This window comes from Nesoenas mayeri (assembly GCF_963082525.1).
Source record: "Nesoenas mayeri genome assembly, chromosome: 5".
Taxonomy (NCBI): domain Eukaryota; kingdom Metazoa; phylum Chordata; class Aves; order Columbiformes; family Columbidae; genus Nesoenas; species Nesoenas mayeri.
The window spans coordinates 8067137-8089053 of NC_137548.1; the positions used below are offsets into that span (position 1 = coordinate 8067137).

Genomic DNA, 21917 nt, shown 5'->3' on the forward strand with positions numbered 1-21917 from the left:
CCCTACAGCTTTGCCATGTGCACCAGGAGAATCTATATTACCTACCACATGGTGGTTTCATTTTGTCAGTCACACCAAGAGCTGCCCTCAGATCCCTCCGTTTGTCCCTTCCTCTCAGCAGTGGCCATGACACCTGCTTGTCCGCCTTGCCAGACCCCACTGTTTCACTTACAGAAACCGTGTGTCTCACTTCATTTCAGTTTTCCTGTAAGGTCTGTCTGTGGAGAGATATTGTTGTTAAACTAAAGAAAGCCCTGGCTTGTACAACTGGATCACGAGTGCTTCTGTCAGGGTGTTCTCCTGCAGGCAAAGAAGAGACCGCTTATAAAATGTCACCTGGAAGTAAAGGGGAAAGCTCCAACAAGGCATCCCTTGGCACCTACCTAACATCGACTGAAAAGGATGCAAGAAGTGCAGAATTTGAAAGCACCCAATATATATCCTTTCCTGTGTTATTAGCGTCTTAAATTAGTGACAGATTAGTCAATTCTGTTCCAGCATAGAGTCACTTTAGGTTTGAATTTATCGTTCTTTTGCTGTGGCTGTGGGAGATACTGATGCCACCCCCTGCTCTGACTAATCCTTTCCCCTACTCCAGGTAATCCAGGCCTGATGTACAGCAATAGCACAGTCACATATGCTGAGTTTAAAAAGCTTAACTCTTTGTTCTTGCCAATAAAAAGTTATTCATAGAAAATCAGTTAAAATATTTCTATTAATAAGGTCATTGACAGCATCATTTTTTACAAAATCTAAAGTCTTGGCCTAGATGAGAATGGTGGTTTCTCTTTATAGGACAACAAATGTTTACCCTTTTTACTCTTAATAATGCCATTAATGTTGCTAACATTGGTAATGGTGAACAACATCAGACCTGAAGACAAATTCACTGGCAAAAGGATGTAAACATTCCCAACACACAAAAGTTTCTGAACCAAGAGACACAGAAAATGCCTCACTGCTATCAACAGCACTTGGATCCAGCAAAGTAAGAATTGCTTGAAAGCAGTTTGGGCCAAAAACATATTAAACAGTGCTTCCCCAAACCAGAAAAGTATTCCTACACAAATAATAAAAACACAATCACCCCTGTCCCACCCGACATGTTCTGGGACGCTCCTCTTCCTCCTGCAGAGTTGTGTACCTCCACGGCAAGCAGGAGATGTGATAGAACTGCAGCCACACCTGGGATGGAGAAATGGGGGCACAGACGACCCCATGACAGGGTCACAGGCAACAGAGGGACTAAGCAGCAAAGGCTTCTCTCTTTCTCGCCATCCTCAAGGCCTGATTCTTTGAATTTTGCCATTTATGTGCCATTTGTGGGCACTCACCATCACTGTGGATGCAGGCTGTATGCAGCTCTCTGGTATGTTAACTTTTCCCAAAGCTGAGCTGAAGAAAACAAAGGATCTTCAGAGCCCTAAGGCTCAGCATGATTTGTGCATTCCCAGCTGTACAGAAACACTACCTAGAAAGCACATTTCAAATTAAACTGTCATTAACTTGCCATTTAACTGAATATTTCAACCAGGAAATGTCCTCTCATTAAAAAAAAAAAAAAAAAAAGTGTTAATAAGAATATTTGGGAACAGATTCATGCCTATTTGTCATCAAAGCGCTCCATTTTACATCTGCTTTAAAAGGCACAGTGTAACCTGAAAGTATACCAAGAATTGACACTTATTGATTTTCCATGGACTATTTCCTTGATACTCAGGATTCTCCTAGTTCCAGGAGCAAGTCCACGTGTACACATGCTGCCATTGATACGTATATGTGTGGTACACGGAGTTCAGAGTCTTTTGATCAACACCACCAGGTAACAGACCAAAATCATAATGCAAGGTGGGGAACCCCAGCAAACCATTGCTCCTCCTCTCCACCTGTGTGCAAGAAGGTGATATCTGAACTTCTCTTCTCCCTGGAACAGGCAAACACGGTTGGATACTGATCAATATAAATGCTATAAAACTGTCACGCTCTTCTCTTTGAAAAATAAATTCACTTATTTACTTGCCTACTTGTCATGCTATTTCCCCAGCAGTGAATACAATTTAAGACAACTCTTCAGGCTTTAGAAATCACCCCTCATGTGAAGCCATAACACTTCTCTGTCAGGAGCACTGTGCCTGAGTGAAGGGCACCTTCCTGAGTGAAGGACATCACGTTTGCTGCACCAAAATCTGACTTGTTTAAAGAAAAAATTCAAATTGCCATGGAGCCCTGTGTGAAAATGTTCCTGCTTAAAATGTCAAGGCACCCCTTTTCAGATCCCAGGACAGCTGGGGAAAGCAGCTTCTCACCATCTCTCTGAAAGCCACACAGGCTGCCTGTCGTGCAAAAGCTCCATCATCCTGTAACTTGTAAATATTACAGGAAACAAGAGGGACTGGGAATAAAAAAATGTTCACAAAGGGGAAAAATTCTTTGACCCATTCACCAGATCCTTTCACAAGCTCCAGGAATGCCACTGAATCCTCAAAGAAAAAGAGCAGGAAGACTCAAGCCCAAAAAGTGTTCCTGTGGCAGCAGCTCAGACCATATTGATGATCTTGTCCTATACAGACATCTCACCATGTACATCCATAGGGTCAATGCCTACACTCGTATCAATGTTGTATCAGGAAAGGCCTTAGGGCTAAATCTGCTCCCTGTCTCATTGACTCATTGCTACAGTATATTCTTTGTTGATCCTGTATGGCCTCAAGCTGCACCAGGGAAGGTTCAGATTGGATATTAGGAAAAAATTCTTCACAGAAAGGGTTGTGAAGCATTGGAACAGGCTGCCCAGGGAAGTGGTTGAGTCACCATCCCTGGAGGGGTTTAAAGGATATATAGATGAGGCTCTTAGGTATGGTTTAGTGGTAGATTTAGATTATGGTTGGACTCGATGATCTTGAGGGTCTCTTCCAATTGAAATGATTCTATGGATGACTCATACAGGGACTCAGTCTCCTTCAGAACCCACCTGCCAATCCTGTGCTGCTAAGATGGGCACAAGAGACATAAATAACATCATAGCTCAGCACAGCTCCTCTTGGAAGGATTATTCATCTTCTTCTCCAGGTTCCTAGGCCATAAAAAGGAACCACAGGCCAAGCAGACTTCCTTCTACTGATCTCACCATATTCCTGTTCCACATCAATTCTACAGGCTCTTAACCTTCCTATGTCCCGGGCAAGCATCAATCACCGTCTCTTCCCTAGTCGCAGTTTCTAAGCTCAGAGTTTGCTCTGCAAAGCAGCAGGGCTCCAAAGCAGAACTGCTCCACATGCAACTACAGCAACTGCACCAGGGTGCACAGGCTGGAGATGTCAAAATGCTTTGCTTCAAAATGATGGTTGGAAGGGACCAGAAGGGCCCTTGATGTGCTTTTTGCCAGCTACAGCTGACACAGGCCATAGGACATAACATTACACTGCCCTGCTGGATTATTTAAAGCTGCCACAGACAGCAGCAAAGGATGGGCCATCTCACGGCACAGACTTCCTAATCAGATCTCAATCTGCTTTATGACTAGGAAAGCTCAGAGAGAGCTCACAGTTGCAGACAAGAGCAAGCTTTGCTGTTCTTTCGAGAAATCTTTCTCCCAGAGATGCACAGGACAGATGATGGAGCTCTGCAGACTTGCGAGGTTAATTTACTGCTTTTCTTCTCTGATGTCACTGAGCATGAGGGAACAGACACACTTCGCAGCTTCAGCGCAAACACCAGCAACGTGTCTCTGAATCCAGTGCCTCTGTCAGGCTCTGCCTCACTTATAAATGGAACATTTTTTGCTTTAAATACCAGAAAAATCACAAAGGAAAGGGCAGAAATGTGATAGCTCTGACTAGAAGCTGACCAAGTTTTGGGACACAAAGGTTTGTAGTATACGGCACATAAACTGGGAGAGATACATGCCCACAAATATAGGCTTGTACACAAATGAGTGTGGAACAAGCTTACAGCAAGCTTGCTTATGTTCACACAGAGGGAAAAAGAATGAGATACTTGAATAGCTTGTGCGCTCAACACTTTTTAAGTCCTTTGAAGCTCTGTTCACAAGAAGCTGAAACTCAGTTCCAAATACCTAAGAGACCTCCAAGAAAAGGAAAACCTTTTTGTTTCATATATGTGTGTGCACGTGCTTGTTTAAACAGCACATCACACAAAGGTCTGCTTTTCCAGGGCAGGTAAATCAGGTCTCTTCCTTCTTCAGTTTGCTGCTCCTTTCTAATTACAAACAGCAGTCATCAAACACAAGTAATGGGGGAGAAATATGTATTTTTATGTATTTTTATTTCTAATGCTAAGAAGTTAAAGTCTAATTACGAACAACCCCAACAGGGATATAATGAAGCACAGTGGGTAAATATATCCATACTTCAGAGATAGAAAAAAAATATGTATATGTCAAATACAGAAAAAATAATTCACTACAGCAAGCGTAAGTACCTTATAAATCCTGTTTCCACTAAAACTAACTAACTAGCAGACACACACAGTCAAGAAGTGTTATTCAAAAAGGGAAGCACACAAAGATCCCGTGTGTTAAGAAAAAATTGAGGCATTCTATATATTATATACCATAAGGGAGTTATCTGTGTGTCTCATGAACAACATAGGACAGGAGGTGTGGGACTTCAAACTGTTCTGTCTGTCGCTAACTATACCCTGTTTTCTCCCCCACTTCCATTATCCTGTTTGTCTTACAAATTCTTTCAGCTGTAAATGGTTGGAGACCAGGAATATCATGTTTGCCCTGTTCTTATAGTCTTCCTTACATGTTTGCAGATAGGCACCATCAGAGCCATGACCCTGAGTGGGACAACCTTTTGTCTGACCTCATACAAAGTCCTGTGATCTAGAGACAATCCCACAGAAAGAAGGACATGTATGGGAATCAGGAATGCTAGAAGTAAAAGTACATTGAAGGTAGAACTGGTATAATGAGTATTTCTATAGAAAATATTGGAAATTTATTTTTCATAATCTTCTAGTGAAATTTAACAGTTGGGAAAAAAGTGGGAAAGTCCTATGTAGCCACAAGCCATTAACTAAAAATTATTAACCCGAGAGAATAAGGAGGAGTTGGAAATGACAAGCTGGTTATCACAGCTCCATTGCTTATGTTTATATTTTGCTTCAGGCAATCTTTCTTTCTCAGTTACCTTATCTGGAAAATGTGGTAATACGTTACTCACGAGCGGACTGGGATAGTGAATCAGGCCATTGTTTATTACAGGGAGTACCACGACATGCTGTAAAAGTATTAGGAATGGTTATTATGTGTGAGAGAGGACTACTTAGAAAATGGTTTATTTGCTCTGAATTATCTCTTAATATCAAAGAGTCAGGACAACCCAGGGCCTATATTTTTCAACACTGGTACTGTTCTCAATGGAATCCAGTGTGACACAAAATTCTTCAAAGTGTTAACAAGACATCTTGCTTCTGCAGGATGCCTAAGAGGTCAATGAGAAGTGCTGGAAGATTTCTGTGTGAAGATAAGGTGGCGTTTCTAAAGGAAGTCAGCTAAAAGAGCAACAAGAAATGCAGCCAATGGAAAATGCACTCAAGTATGTACAAATCTGTGTTACTGGCATAGTGACGCAACTGGAAGTTCAGAGACAGTCCAACCTGGCTGTTCCTGTCTTAGAGTGACAGACAGAATCACAGAATAGAATCATTGAATCATTTCAGTTGGAAGAGACCCTCAAGATCATCGCATCCAACCACAACCTAACTCTAACACTAAACCATGTCCCTAAGAACCTCGTCTAAACACCTTTTAAACCCCTCCAGGGATGGTGATTCCACCACTTCCCTGAGCAGCCTGTTCAAATGCCTGACAACCCTTTTGATGGAGAAAATTTCCCTAATATCTGATCTGAACCTTCCCTGATGCAACTTGAGGCCATTTCTTCTTGTCCTATCAACTAAACTATGGCCAAAAAACTCCTGCATGGTAGGTAAGTGAATGGCAAGCTTGAGACAGGGGTCAGAAAAGCACTTCAGAGGCCTGTTTTTACTGTCACTCTGTTGGACAGAACCAGCTTTACCTCCCTGCCAGAAAAACCTATGATGAAAAGTACCCTTCACTTGCTTCATAGAAAATAACTTACTTGCAGTCAAAATCGCTCTTGGAAGTGATTTGACTATTCCATCTGCCTTTGCACTGAAGGGGATGAGGAACACTCCAAGTCCCTGTTCTGCTAGTTCAGCCATCGGAACAGGAACCTTGAGGAGACAGGCTTTCTAAAAATCTCTTTTCTGACCAAGGTTTATGATGCTAATCCAAGTTTTCTGTTCCTCCTCATTTCCTGGAGACAATGTCCTATCCTAACTGGCCCACTTAATGGATGATGCAAAGCCTAATGTTTTTCATTAGTCTGCTGATTTGGGGTCAGTTTCTCATAACAAATTGCAGCTTCTGGGGCCCTGTGCCATTAGAGGCACGGCTGTTAGCTCACCAATAACACCGAAAGTCTTTCTTGTACGCACTTTGCAGCCTTTGTGGCTCTTTTAAAGAACAAGCTCCATGACTTCTGACACGTTGGGTAAGAGGGGGTGGATGCAAAGGTAAACAATCAAGCTGTGGGAGTTGCCAAATCAAACGCAGGGATGCCTGGCAGGGAGGTGAGCAGGGCAGAACAACTGTCTGCAGCAATACTCGGGACACAGAGGTCCCTCTTCCTCTGTGGCTTCAGCCTGTCCTGAAATAACTGCTTTTATCCTCTTCAAGAAAAAAAAAGGCCGCTTTGGTACAAAACAGACTATGCTCAGAGCTAACTGTTATCATAGCATGAGCTTTTCTCTCCTTTTGCATCAATTGGGTCAGAAGAATTGTACTGAAAGCGTAAAACATTGATAACTGCTGTCAACTTTGTAAACATTTTCACAGTGTTTGTCTCCTTTGCCACTGTGTTTCTTCTCTGAGATTTCCTATACACGAATAGAAGCTTTAACTTTTTTATTGCTGGATTTATTCTGATATGAACTGAGCAGAAGGGTCTGTTCAGCCATTTCTCATCACATCATAATCCCTTTCCTGTTTCTTTCCCAGCCCCTTTCCAGTATTTCAACCTCAGGGTGACAATTAAGAATAAATATGTTAAAGAACACATTCTTACACAAAGGCGTAACACACACAACTTCTGAGTAACAATCTCAGCTTTAGTACTTGACCGCCACATGAGACAAGTCAGAAATACTAAAGAACTTCCTGCTAGGATAAAAGGAGGTTAGCTAGTCTGATTTTATGGCATAAGCATTTAAAATTCATGAGTCTGTCCCTTCACAAAAATGAGAATCTGGCTCAAAAATAATGAAATAATAGATGAAGCTCTTGGGCATTATTTTTACTTCCTTTCCTATTTTTTAGACTCTACAACAAACTCAGGTAATTTTCAGAGTTTTACCTGCAATCATGAGACATAATTTATTTAGGAGCTGGGGCATTATGAAAAGTAGCACTTGATATTAATCACACATACAAATCATGCAAGTTACCAACTCTGGGTAGGAACCCACAGCTTTTTTGGGAAACACTCTTTCTAGGAGTTTACCCTGTCCTTCACTGAAGGAGTCCATCTTTTGCATTTTTTTAAAAAACACATTTTTTGTGTTGTTTTTTTCCCCCAAGAGTTCATTCAAGCCTCAGATAAAGGCAAGAGAGGAAACAAGCAAGGCACAGAATTTTAAGCAGCCTAGAAAAATCCCTTCTCTCATTTAATTGAATAATCTCAGTTTTGATTGTGTAAAACTGCAACTGCCTGTTGGAATGTTCCAGGAAATACAAGGAATACACAATGAAAAAGTAGTTATTTCTAGCTTTTTAAAATTTAGCATATAAAAATCTCACAATGCAAAGTTTTCCCTCTTTTCCAAGGCAGTTTTAAAGATAAATTTCTGACCTTTAATCCTACAATTACATGTTGTTAACTTAAAATGGTTTAACTACTTGAGGTAAGAAGCTTTCCTCTGAACAGAAAAGAAAGCAGAAAAGACATCCCTTGTTAAGCTATGAAAGGAAACACAAAGAAAAGCATTATCCTCAGAGAAGTTTTGAACTGGTTATAATATATACTGCCCTCCTAGAATGCTGAAGAAGCAACCCTAAGGCTTCTGAGCTTCTGAAACAGAAGGGCCCATATATTTCTGTCCTCACAGTTCGTGCCCTCAGCAGAAGCTGCGAGGCCGACACTTGTCCCTTCTCAAAATCTGACAGTTCCCCAAATCCCTTTGTGAACTGATTACATTATGGAGGAGAAGGATTGAATTCTTTCTTAGCAAACTCTTTGGAACAAGCACTTCCAAACCTTTGCATTCTACGTCAAGCAAAAATCTACATGAAAGCACTTCGCACAGGCCTTTTAAGTCTCAAATTCTCAGTGAGAGCACTGCTGTGGTAGCACCCAGCTACTGTTCTCCATTGCTTGTAGATCTGCCGTGGCGTTATCCTGTTTCTTTGCTGTACATCCCAGAAAAGTAAGTAATGATTTATTACAGGCACAAGAACGTGCTGCTACTCCCCAATAACAACCTGATGCTGCAGGTCCACCCCATCATCAGTTTCCCAGTTCCCTGTCCCTGATCTTTGTATCATCGGTTTCTTGAATCATGGACCCGTTCTCTAGCCATGTGCTGGATAACAGGTAACACTGACGAGTTCCTTAACTTCGCTGGGTCGTGGCACTATCTTGCCTGAGCAAGTCTGTCTCAGTGACATTTAACAGCTTTTCTCCAGCTCTGGCTGGACCCTAATCACTACTTTGCTGGATCTGTGAGAAAACCAATGAATGCTGACTCTCTAAGCAAGGTCCTAAAATGTCTGTGTTAGCCTGCAGAGTAAGGAAAAGCCTTGGTTATGAAAAAAAAATGGGACATATGGAGGACTGAGTTGACCTGAGCAGCTTCCTGACAGGAATCCACACTTCATCATAGAATGTCCTCAGTCGGGAGGGAACCACAAGGATCATTGAGTCCAACTCCTGTCCCTGCACGGGACAACCCCACAGTTCACACCATGTGTCTGAAGGTGTTGCCCAGTCTCTTCCAGAACACTGTCAGGTTTGAGGCCACAACACCTCCCTGAGGAGACTGTTCCAGTGTCCAGCACCCTCTGGGTGAAAAGCCTTTTCTTAATGTCCAACCTAAACCTCCCCTGCACATCTTGCTGCCATTCTCTCAGGTTCTGTCATTGGTCACTAAAGAGAAGAGTAAGCCCTAACTGGATTACCTGCTTCTAGTAGATCCCTCCCAGGTGACTGTTAGGAACCTGTTTCTCACTCCTGACAACTCCTATGGACTTCAAGCCACAATCCCACCCTCTCCTTCACTGCCCTCATTCTATACTGACTAGCCAGTGGTTGGGTGACTTTATATTGGACAAATGTGTTGAAACGTGGAAGAATTAATCTCTCAATGGCACTGCAGTGCTACCCCAGGACACAAAACACACAAATTATTCTTACACTGATTTGCGATTTTCACAAAGACACGGCTGGTAAGTGCCCCAGCACCAGCGGCCGGGCACCGCCAGCCCCCCGCACCGGCGGCCAGCACCCCCAGCTCCGCAGGCGACTTTCGCCCTCCCCTCCCTCCGCCTGCAGCCCGCCCAGCCCCCTCCTCCGCAGAGCGGCGCGCCAGGAAAGCCCGGGGCTGCAGCCTATGAAGCGTTTCGGCGCCATTTCGCCCTTCCGCCGCGTTCCCCTCAGCAGGCGGGCGCCTCAGGCCGGCGGGAAGGACAGGGGAGGAGACGCCGTGCAGCCGTTACCAAGCCGCTGCAGTGAGGGGAGCCCCTGCCCGCCCCTCTGTGCCCCTCTCCTCCCTCCTCCGGGGCGGGGGCAGCGCTTGCGCGGTGGGGCCGGCGCCCGCCGAAAGTTTGGGGCCACGTGTGTTGCGGAGAGGGGCAGCTGGGGGTCAGTCCGTCCCGCAGACGCGCAGGCAGCCCCGCTGTGCTCCGCTGCCTGCCCGCCCTCGCCATGGCCCCCGCCGAGATCCTCAGCGGCAAGATAGTCTCTGAGTACGTACCCCAGGGCCGGCCTTCCCGGCGGGGCTTTCCTCGGGCGGGGAAAGGCTGTGGGCAGCCGCGGGGCGGACGCGATCGGGAGGGAACCCGGTGCGGCTGGGGGGTGCCCCGCGGGACCCCGTCCTGGCCGGGGCATGGGGCTGTGGTGGCGTTTGCTCTGGTTCGGTCGCCTTTATGAAGTGATTTGAAGGCAGCCTAAAGCTTTTTCACTGCGTTGAGTTCGAAGTTCACCCCCTCCTGGCTGGAAACTGTGGGAGTTATTCAAGGTAGTTATTAGAGGTAGTATTAAAGACCTCCAGAAAAAGTGCTGTCATGGCTGCATCGCTCCCCAGCAGCCCACGCAGTGTGTGCGCATCCAGCATCTGCCCCATAGAGTGGTTTGGGATCCTTCAGCGTCGCTGTGCGAAGTGCCAAGGCAGGTGTGAAGAGACTGCCTGGCTTAGAGTTTTGGTGTATTTGTGCCGTGCTCTGGGGATGCTTTACGAGCAGGAGTTGGGAACCTGTGCTTTAGGTATGGTCTGTGTGTTCATGCTGTACAGGCATTGGTCATTCCTTTTTAAAACAAGATAAATTAACACATGTGCTGGGTATTGTCAAGATGAATGATGACAGGTGTCCGGCTGAAGGTATTTGAAAGATTTGGCAGGCCTTAAAGGAAAAGACTTTCCTGTGCTTTTCAGCTTTTATGTATCCGGCAAGCTCTGAGTGTAGGTGACCCTGCGTTGTGTCTTTCAGTTTGCTGATTTTTCCTGCTGCTGCTATATATACATAACCGGAAGAAAGCTAAATGAATGTCACTAACCTTAGAAAAATGCAGTGTTTAGCAAAGAGTAACATTTCTGTTCTATTCAGTGCAAACAAGGTTTGCTTAGGTATGTCTGTTGGGTACCTCCTCTCTACAACCAGGGAATTTGGACAGCAAGTCTAAGTTTGAATTCATATACGACATATGTACATCTGTTTATCAGTGGAGCAGTTTTAAAACGCAGGCCTAATGCGTCTTGAATCTGAATAGTCATGATGAAAGGCTGCTTGCATGTTTTTTACCTGGTAATTTTTGCACCAGTACCACTTGCGTATTGCAGTCTCTCAGTCTTGTGTGCTTCCTTACACCTTCTGCTTTTGGGAGTCTTGAAGCCGGCATGCTCCTCAATGCCTGTGTGTGGTGCTGGTGGTATTTACATGATTTGCCTCTTGCAGGTTTCCTTTTTTCTGGTATAAAAAGTGCCCCTCAAGTGTAGGAGTTCCTATCAAGCTACACATTATTGCAATTTTAGAGTGACTAAAAATCCGGAAAGATGCTAGCTTGTCTACAGTGAGTGTGTTTTGGAGGCATTGTGAGCATTCACCTTAAAACTTCCAGCTACCCTGGCAGTGCATATTGCGTTACTCACTTTCTATAAATTTATAGATACAGTAGTGATTTTTAAAAAATTTCTGTTTGTTTTCTCTGTTATAGTAGCCGTGATTTTCAGAGATGAGGACCATCATGATGTGCAAATGCCTGTGAAGAGACATAAGCTTTTCAAAGGCACACACAGGAGAAAGAATTGCTTCATTTCCAGCACAGCTCTGAGGTGTTTGGCTGAAGCCTGTCTTCTAAAGGCATCAGGTGTTGATGTGAAGACAGCACAAAATGGAAATATAATTGCAGCTGTACAGCTGTGCTCCTTCAGTTCCTTTATTTCTGCTGTATTAATGTCCGGTATAACAAAACCATTGTGTGCTCCACAAGAATGAGCCTTAAGTAATTCTGCTTTTTCCTAGTGGAATACTTGAAGGAGGCATGAGAAAATGGGGTATCCACCCTGCAGATACCCATCCCTTCCTTCCAGACCCTCTAGAGAAGTGCTGGTCCAGAGAATTCTCATTGTCCAGAGTTCATCTCGAGGCCAAGAGTCTGGTAGCAGCCCCAGAAGTGATAGGCATGTGGTTTTTCTAGGAATTTTCAACTGAATTGCCTGTTGTAGAAAGGGAGTGTTTCTGACTTTACATCAACTGCAAAATGTTTTCAGTTACTATCCTGTAGAGGGCATTTTTTGAGACTTTATCCTTTAAATGAGAGAAGTGTTTTTAAGTCAGTCAAATATTAACAAATGAGGTGAATCAATCAAGTATCGTTCCAACTACATAATTCTGGGCTTCTGTGTGTGTTTTAAACCAGAACTCCTCAGTATTGTGAACTTTATTCTCCTGCCACCAAGCACCTCTTCCCCAAAGAGAGATGAAAAAAATACTTAATTCAGAGCTGTGCCAGTTACTTAAACAAAAATCAGGTAGACAGTGGCATTCTTATTTTTGTGAAATGTGTAAAAAGAATAAATATTTTCAGAGAGAGGAGAGAGCTTCCTTGTCTCTATAAATAAACTTGAGGAGATAAAGCTAGTTCACACCTAGAAGGTCTTGGAAGGCTCAGAAAGGTATGAAGGAAAATAGACATTTTTAGTGGCTTTGAATATTACCTGTGAGGATAGAAATGCTGTTATGTCGTGGATGGGAAGGAGAATATACAGGGCAGCAGGGATCATGATGCATGTTGGATTTTTGTGTTAATGCTTCTCTCGCTAAGGCTGCTTCTTTCTGTAGAAATGACCTGTTATACCTGGACAATCTGTGAAAGATACTGTTGGGTGGGTTATGCATCACCCTGAGCTGTCTGGTTATCTCCGAGTGCCTTTCCTCTGCTTCTCTGAGTGGTGGTTTAGTAATTCAGCCTTAGATCTTGCTGCAAATTAAATTTCCCTTATTGGCAAATGAGTTGCGAAAGGTGAGTTATTGTGTAATGGTACAATAAATGACTAATAAGAGGCACAGAAATAGCGGTTTATGTATGCAGAATATGGAGGGTTGGGGGGGAATCAAAATACAGTATTCTCAGCCCTTTTTTTGTCACTATTATTCCCTTAAAATAAAAATACTCTGTTTCTGTATCTGAAATAGATACTTGGGGCAAAACTTCTTAGTGGCTCTTCTTTACAGCTTATGTCTGCTGCAGTGACCAGAGTGTTATCACTTGAAGTGGCTCAGGTTTGGAAACCCTTGGCTTGGTTTGGATTGGTTGTTAGCACCAGGAATGGACCATCATTCCTGGTCTGGATGAGTTGGCTGATGAGTTGTGATGGCAGGGAGGACTCAACACCCCTGCCACCCCTAGGGATGGGCCAGGTAGTGCTTTGAGTTTAAATTACCTCTGAAGTACTGGATATAGTGATGATGGGGCTAAACTTAGAACTGGAGTCAACAGTGCAGTAAAGACAACTCTTACACTTTTTCAGACTGGGCTTCAAAAGTTTTTTGGAGTTCCTATGGAAACTGAACTTAAAAAATTCCCTGGTCCATGAGATGTCATTTCCGGGGCGCTACCCAGAATGTTTCAGGCAGACACTGAAGGTACCACACTGCAGCTATGCAAAGTTAAAGTGTTCTGTGTGGTCCAGTACAGCTCAGTGCCACCGAGCAGCCCCAAATATAAGCAAGAACCCCCTGTGTCAGGTGCTATACAGACACAGAATTTGAAAATGGAACCCTGCTCCAAAGAGGTTACAAGCTAGGAGAAAATGTCTGATGGACAACAGGGCCACATTGCTGTGATCTGTGCATATCAGCACTAGGTAACATGGAAATGGGGGGTCCAAAGGGAAAGAATGTGTAGGGGACTGCCTTTGTGGAAAGAAGGAATCTTGATATCACTCTTTGTGAAGACAGACCGTCACAGAGATGGACTAGAGTATTGTCTGGAGTGCCCCACAAACATGGATCAAGTCCTTATCTATTTCTCTTGTGTTGTCCTCTGATTAAATCTCCTGATAGCTGGGTGTGGTATCTATTTTGAGATGCAGACCTGGTTGGTGTGATTGTTGTTGCAGCATGGGAAGCCGGTTGTGACAGTTTGTGGTATTGTAACTCATATTTGGGGCAAATTCTCCTATGGAAGTTTTGAAGACTCAGCTTTGTGTGAAACTTAAGCTCTGTTTTTCTGTTGGCAGCCAGCCACATTTGAGAAGTTCCTAAAATGCTGCCTGTCCTGTCCCCTATGGATGACTGCTTCTTCAGCTCAGCTGTTCTGTGGCCCTTATTGGACTAGTGTTCTGGACATGACGAAGAAGCTTATAAAACAAAACCAAAACAAAACAAAAGCATCTATCTGTCCTGAAGAGTGCTCACATGAGTATTTGAGCTGAACCAACCAAAAGAGTGGTTAAAAACCATGGGAGTGTGGAAGTGATAGAAGGAAACAGGCAGTTCCACCATGAGGCAATGGTGGTGTGTCAGGATCATGCAGTGATAGGGCAGGAGGCTCATGAACAGATTCCAGCACTGTTCTCTAAACAGTGTCTTCCCTCAACTGGAACCATTGATTGAATGTCCAGCAGCATCCAGGCAGACATTCCCAAATCATTTCCCATGCCAGGGACACTCCACTGGGACAGCCAAGCCATGACTCCCACCTGGAGAGATCCCTTTCTGTCTCTTCTTTGGGGCGCCAGGAGAATGTTTTGTGGCATGTTTGCAGCTTCTTCGCAGTCTGCTACCACAGACATGGTGCCATGGTGGTTTGGAGAAGGAGAAGCTTGTCTCTCCACACCGCAGCTGTTTGTCATAGGGACAACAGCAGGCTGCCAGGAGGAATGGCTGTAAGGACAACAGCTCTGACCAAGGTAGTGCAGGACCTGGGGAAGATAATCAGCCTTGTATGGCCATTTCTGTAGAGCTGCAGCAAGAGCATTTCTGATGCATGTTCCTGAGACCATGGGGAAATTTGTGATCCAGGCAGTGACACTGAACCCTTGGAGACAGGCCTCTTCTAGAGCATCCTTGTCACTGAAGGATGTATTTACCAGGTCATACATTTAGCAATATTTATGTGCACCCTGAGCTCTGTTACTCACAGAAGGGACAGAAACACAGCTTGGGGTCATCTTCATTTGAGACCCCGCCTGGAGTCCTGCATCCAGCTCTGGAGCCCTCAGCACAGGACAGACATGGACCTGTTGGAGAGGGGCCAGAGGGGCCACAGAAACCATCAGAGGCTGGAACAGCTCTGCTGTGAAGACAGGCTGAGAGAGTTGGGGTGTTCAGCCTGGAGAAGAGAAGGCTCTGGGAAGACCTTATTGCAGCCTTTCAGTGCTTCAAAGGGGCCCATAAGGAAGATGGAGACAGAGATTTTAGAAGGGCCTGTTATGATAGGACAAGGAGTAATGGTTTTAAACTAGAAGAGATTCAAATTAGACCTGAGGAAGATGTTTTTTGCAATGAGGGTAGTGAAACACTGGCCCAGGTTGCCCAAAGAGGTGGTCGATGCCCCATCCCTGGAAACACTCAAGGCCAGGCTGGAGGGGGCTCTGAGCAACCTGATCATGGCAGGAGGTTGGACTGGGTGAGCTTTGAGGGTCTCTTCCAGCCCAGCCCATTCTATGATTCAGTATGGCGATGTGTCCTCTGTCCACCTGAGCCATTGCATGTTCAGAATCCCATAGGTGTGACACTGCCGTGGGAGCCATGCTTCCCTTTCCTTTCACAGCAGAGCTGAAGGAGTGTGGTTTGTCCTTTGCTGTTCTGGGAAATTAACTTAATAAATTTAAATTTAGCTCACTGTTGCAGCCTAGAGAAAGAAAGGCTAACAGATTTTCTTAATAATCTTTATAGCTGGCTTTTGGACTGTGTGCTTAGAGCCATGTGCTGTCCTTGACCTGTATGGACCCTGCGCTTCTGTTTGCAGTGTGAATTTGTGGAACAATGTGGTCTCAGGAGGGGTCTTAGCGTCAGAGGGAAGGCTTTTGCAGGAACAGCCATGTGCAATTGCAAATTTACATTTGAAGGCATACAGCTAATAAAAAGTGGTGTTGGTTTATCAATATGAACTTTTGTCACTGTGGAGAACTAAAGTCCACAATAGAAGTTTGCAAACTGTTGCTAAATAGTTGCTGGCTTGCAAAGTTTATTGAGTAATGTATATGTAAGACTGAAGGGTTAAAGCAAGCGTTTAACTGTTTTTTTTTCCTTAAGTTTTCTCTCAAACTGTGGCTTTTCTGGTAGCTAGAAAGCAGTGGTACTTAACACTAGGTGGCTGTCTAACAAGTGATTTCTTGATTCAAGTCTCTAAAGCAAATCAGCGCTGGCAGCAGCACCACTTTGTGCGTGTTACCTTTCTTCTGTAGCTGAAGGGGAAGTGAGCTAGTGCCTAATTACAGAAAATGACAGCAACATAATGTGTGAACAATCACGGATGCTGGGGGTGAAAGTGCCACAGCCCTGCCTTGCAGAGGACAGAGGGAAGCTGGACCCTTGGCTGGGCTGTTTTCTCCTCTGCTGAGAAGACTGGATTATAAGTAAAACCCAGACATGAGACCTGTTCCAGTTGATTGTCCCTTATGAAGGGTTTTCTAGGTCATAACCTATGATACATTTCACATTTGCTTGCATGTCTTTTGTTTGCAGGCCACATACCAGTGCTGTGCCTTCCTTAATGGAACTGAGGAGGCTGATCTCAGAAGTAGGTCCCTCGCAGATCTGGCTTGCAGCACCGGCTCAGGCCACGTACAGCGGGTTTCTGACCCTCTCTGAGATTGCTGTGCTGTTGTTACAAGCTGCTTGTGAGCTCAGGCCCTGTTGTGTCTGCAGCTGCACATTTGGTGCCTTCCCTTGGGGCTTACAGCTGGAGCGTAAGGAGATGCAGTTGGTGATTTTGCTACATGGCAGATGAACTTGTCACTTGAGCATGAGGAATTGCTAGGACAAGGCTTGCTGTGACACTGTTTTCTGAACTCCTCAGCCAGTCTTAGTGTCAAGGCTTTTACAGAGGTGATAGCCGAAGGAAGCCTAGGAACTGCTGCTTTTTAAGTAAGGGTGGAAACAACCTCTTTTAGCAAAGCTTGTTCAGAGACTTTGAACAGCTTGGCCAGACACAAACACCTCTAAATACTCTCAACCTGCTCTTCAGGTGCAGAATTTATCTGACCACATGGTTCGGGATATAGCAGGAGAGATGCAGGATTTGGGATGAAGCAGGAGTCTGTGTCATTCCCCCGAGATGGGACTTGGGACAGCCTCAGGGCTGCTTCTGGCTGGGCCAGTTGCAGTGTCCCCTGGGATCAGTGCTGCTGGGTTGCAGCAGAGCCACGTTCCCTTCTTGCCTCTGGCGTTTCTGATTTGGAGCTCATAGTCGCAGGGCAGAGTTGGCTTCACTGTCATGCTGGAATTTCCCTGTATGGAAGGAATTGCAGCCTCCCAGCTGGCATCAGCTTCCTGCTCTGTCCCCATACCCTTGCTGTTTGTGTTTTTGATGAACTGGCACCAACAACATCTTCTCCAGTTTGGGAAGTCTGTTTCCACCTGAGAAGAAGCAGACCTTGTGACATTGATTTGAGGGTAAATGAGCACAAGGAGAACATCTGTGTTTTAAATTACAGGGTGTTTGGAGCAGGGCAAATTTGCGAAGCATGATGGTAGCACCTTGTCTTCTCTTTGAGAATAGCAGGTAGGATGCGGGCTGGAAATCATGTGGAGGAGGACAGACCTGTCAAGCCTCTACTGTCCTGCAAGTTTTGCTTTCCTGGCTTTTGCCTCTGAGTATCTCTTACATTTACAGTGAAGAGCCACAGTGTCCTTCCAGCATCATGAGCCCATGAGATGAGCACAACTGATCAGTTCTTCTCTCTGAGTCCCGACTGCCTCTGGCAGGGAGACAGAGCAATTGGTGCTGGGTCTGCACCCAGCAGAGCTTCAAATTCAAAAGAGCACACTGGGCCTGTCACAAGGACCTCTTCCCCACCACCTTCCCTGATGAAAGATCATGTACATGGGGCCAGACAGTGGCTGAGAAATTGGAGAGGAGTGCAAGGCTGGGGAGGGCGGTGACAGTGGCCTTTGAGCTGTATTTATCAGTGATGGGTACCTGTTATCTCTAAAACATCGCATAGTAAACTGGATATGAGTTGACATCTGAGCTAGATTAACTAATCAGTAAATCCTCTCGTGCTCCCTTTTCAAAATTATATTTTAGTAATTATATCCTTAAACTTGTCTTCACTGAAGACTTGACCTGAGTTTTGTACCATTGCTTTACTGAGACCGTGGAGAGGAGGGTGAAGAAGCACAATGTGGACTTTAAAAAAAGAGAAAAAAAGTGTGAATGAAACTTTCAAAGTGTCTTAGTGTTTTAGAGATATTAATCTTATCTGGAGATTGCTGAGACTTGCGTACTCAAGGCATAAGCATGTGTTTGCCAGTCTGCACATTTGTCATCTTTTCAACTCCTGAGTTATCAGTGTGTGAGAATTCAGCTCCTTGTTAACTTCTACTTTTTTTTTTTTCCCCCTTTTCAGGCAAGTGAGAGAGAGACTAAAGCAGCAAGTAGTTGAGATGAAACAGAAATTTCCAGGCTTTACACCAGGACTCGCGATTTTGCAGGTATTGTTTTCTTTAATGACAACTAGAGAAAAATCTGTGTTGCTTTGCAATGGTAAGCACAGCTGATGGTAGCTTTTTATAAGGGACAGAAGAGCAGAGCCCAATGTGGGGTAGTAACACAGTTCTGTGATGTCTTTTCCCAAGTACTGGGGCACAGAAACATTTTGGGGTTGGTTGGATTTGTTGGCTTGTTTGGGTTTTTTGTTTGTTTGTTTCATTTCATCAGACCCTTGCAGTTGTCTGTTTGAACATCATGTGAAAGCAGGCTTCTTGCCTTTTAAGAGGAAGCCAGTGCTTGTAGACTCTAGTCAAAGTCTCTGCGTTTATGTGAGCCCCAAATTCTATCAGCTTTTGGAGATGTGTTTGTACCAGAAGTCTTTGGAATGAGGTGTTTATTACACAGAACATGGAGAGAGATGCAGGACAGGAAAGGGGGGAAACCAAGCAAAACCACCTTTTGCCAAGAAGACTGTGAGTGGAGGGGATGGAACAAAATCCCATGGCTGAATTTGATGTCTGGCAGAAGTCTAAGTGCTGGAGTCTACACAGAAACATTTGTGAAGGAAAAAAAAGCTCTCATCAGTACAGGGGTTTGGCCTGTGTTTGGCAGAATTAAGGTGATTTTTTTTTTCCTTGCAGCTGTGAAAAATGGAAACTCTTTGTGCTGAGATTAGAAGGTGACCATCAGTAGCAAGTGTCATGTAATGGGAAGGAACAGTGTGGCCACAAAGGGTTGAGGGACTGTAGGCAGCTGCTTAGAGAAGTGGATTCTATGTTTTGGGCTCCTGAAGAGCTCTTGATGCCTGTCTCTATATTCCAGTTCTGAGACCACTATAGTACACAAAGGCCACATTCCTCTTCAATGCCATGAACAAATTTATTTGTGGTTTGGGTTGGGGTTTTTTTGCCTAGTTTTCTTTTCCATTAGCTTTAAAAAGATCATCTCTACAGAAGACTTGTCTTTGGGCGTTTAGAAGGGAGGACGAAGGTCTTTTATTTAAATTTAGTAAGGGATGCTTTGATGGAAGTTGCTGAACTGCTGACCTTGTAAAATGTCTTCAAAAATTGCTGCCTTGTAGCGTGACTGGAGTTTTTTCTTGGTTGGCCTGTTTTCAGTCTTGGGTTGCCTTAGAGTCCTTACAACCTCCTTGCTCTTTGGCTCTCTGATGCTTTGGTGAGCTACCGAACAGTCTGGGCTTGGAGCTCATCTCCCAATACTGATATTCTCAGCTGTCTGTTTTTCATTTAAGTCAGGACAATTAGCTGTTTCTGATATGTAGCACCCCACACAACAGGTGCTGTTTTCTTGGGAGGTATCTGGTGTATTCTGAGCTCAAAGAATACAACATTTAATCCTTATTTTTTGTCCTGTAGTCAGGAATATTCTCTTCTGCACAATATATATGGTCTGTTTGCCGACATCTCCTGATGCCCACTCTCTTCTTTCTTTCCTGCCCTGTATGAGACATATATTATCCTAAACCCAGCAGACTTTAAAGGGGAGACAGTGCCTTTGTCTAACCCTAGAGAAGAAGAATCAGTGTGTGTTGGGTGATAGGTAACACTGTCATGCCTGCAGCTTTTCATCTGTGTGGGAACCAGAGGTAGCTCCCAAATATGAGGGAACAGGGTTTCAAGAGTTTACTTATCAGCTTTTTCTTGTTTGTCTCTCATTTTGTTATGGTTACTAGGAATATTACCTTTAACAAAACATTCTGGATGATGTAAGCAGCCTTCTGAAATGCAGTTGTACTGTAAGCACCCAACACTGTTCCACTTGCTGCTCTCTGTGCATCACATTGTTCTTGTTTAGCTGGTTTTTGTTTGGCAGAAAAATTCTCAGGGTTCAAAACAGCACTGGAAGAAATCTCTCCATCAAGGCACAAATATGTGCTTAAAATTAAGATTCCTGAGTATCAGAGGCCCAACTTTTCTGAAAGCCTTAATCAGATAATTGAATGTTATCAGCACCTGCTGATCATGGTAATTAGCTAGAGATTTAACTTCCTCAGATGAGATGGCAGGCAGTGTTTTCTGCTTTGGAGAGCACTGTGTTGCTAAGGTTTTCAACAGGTGTAAATAGTGCTTATGCAGCAGATCAGACAACTTGTCTTCTTGAAAGAACACTTTCCTGGTAGCTCCAGCTACTTATAGCCTCTGTCAGTGTGTTTTAAAATACTACTGTCTCCTTGGTGTAGTGCCAAGGAAACTAAGGGTTAAACCCATCTCAGCCTGTGACTGGATCTCTATTCTGTCTCTTCATCCTTAGGTTGGAAATCGGGATGATTCGAACCTCTACATTAAAGTGAAGCTGAAAACTGCTGCTGAGGTGATGCCCAAACTCTATATATTTCTTTTTACCCTCCTACAGTAGGTTAAATCTGAATATGAAGAAACAGATGCAAATTGAGTAGGTCTGTCTAAGCTTTGCCCATATTGGAGAAACCAACGTTGGCCTGAATTCTTTGTTGTAAGGAAACAGTACAGGTGTATAACCTGACACATAGCCAAGTGGGGTACCAAGGTAACACAGCGTGGTTGGTGCCACTTTTTGTGTCATCATCTCGTAGATTACCTGTGTCTGAAGTGCTGCTGTTCTGGCTTTCCTGTTATTGTTCAAGTCAAAAGGTGAATAGGACAGTTGAAGTATGGGCCAGTGTAAGTATGCAAAGCACCCTCTTTCATTTATGATACTTCCAAATAACAGGACTGTAGCAACAGGAGACAAGCAAGGAAATATGACAGAGTGTAGATATGGCTGGGGTGGACTGAGAGAATAGCCAGATCAATCTCTGATGTCAATTCAGAAATTAGATAATTTGTTGGTATTCTCATTTCCAGATTGGGATCAGTGCCAATCACATAAAACTGCCCAACACAGCAACAGAAGCTGACGTAAGTAATGCAGCCAATAAGGAAAAAATACATAATTTTGGTTTTGAGCTCAAGAGATTAATTTATATTTGCCCTCTCATTTTGTTAAAAAAGACTGCTTGCCCATAGATATTAACGAATGAAAAAAGAACTGAAACCTGCTGAGACTTTTTGTTTTTACTTTTAAAAAAAGCTAGAATACTACAATATAAAATTTAGAGACTTTAACAGGTATTTTTCTGAAAATAAAAAATGTGAGTTGTTTATACTCTTGGGTGGAAAAACTAAACATATTGTGAGTGTCTGTTAATCCAGAGAGGGTGGTGCTTTTTGCTTTGCATCACTTATATTTTGGTTTATCAGCCATTAGGTTTTCGGTCTTTATTTGTTGTAGGTCCTCAAGCACATTGATGCTTTGAATGGAGACCCGGCTGTTCATGGCTTTATAGTGCAGCTGCCTCTTGACTCTGATAAACCCATCAATACAGAAAAAATAACCAATGCTGTTGCACCTGAGAAGGATGTAGATGGGTAAACTGACCTCAGCTCTGGAGAGCATGACAGCTTCTCCAGAAAGAAACTTCTTTTTCTTTTGAATGGTGATCATGAGGCTGGG

General features: G+C 44.0%; 1 protein-coding gene across 1 annotated transcript in view; it reads left to right on the forward strand.

The window, feature by feature from the left end:
• Positions 1-9881: 9881 nt before the first annotated feature.
• Positions 9882-21917, forward strand: part of MTHFD1 (methylenetetrahydrofolate dehydrogenase, cyclohydrolase and formyltetrahydrofolate synthetase 1) — a 41951-nt gene continuing 29915 nt past the window's right edge. Inside the window, exons 1-5 of the mRNA XM_080346159.1 lie at positions 9882-10012; positions 18343-18427; positions 20697-20756; positions 21269-21322; positions 21696-21832. Of these exons, the coding sequence (XP_080202285.1) occupies positions 9972-10012; positions 18343-18427; positions 20697-20756; positions 21269-21322; positions 21696-21832 (377 nt within the window). The 5' untranslated portion in view covers positions 9882-9971. The remainder of the gene's footprint in view (positions 10013-18342; positions 18428-20696; positions 20757-21268; positions 21323-21695; positions 21833-21917) is intronic.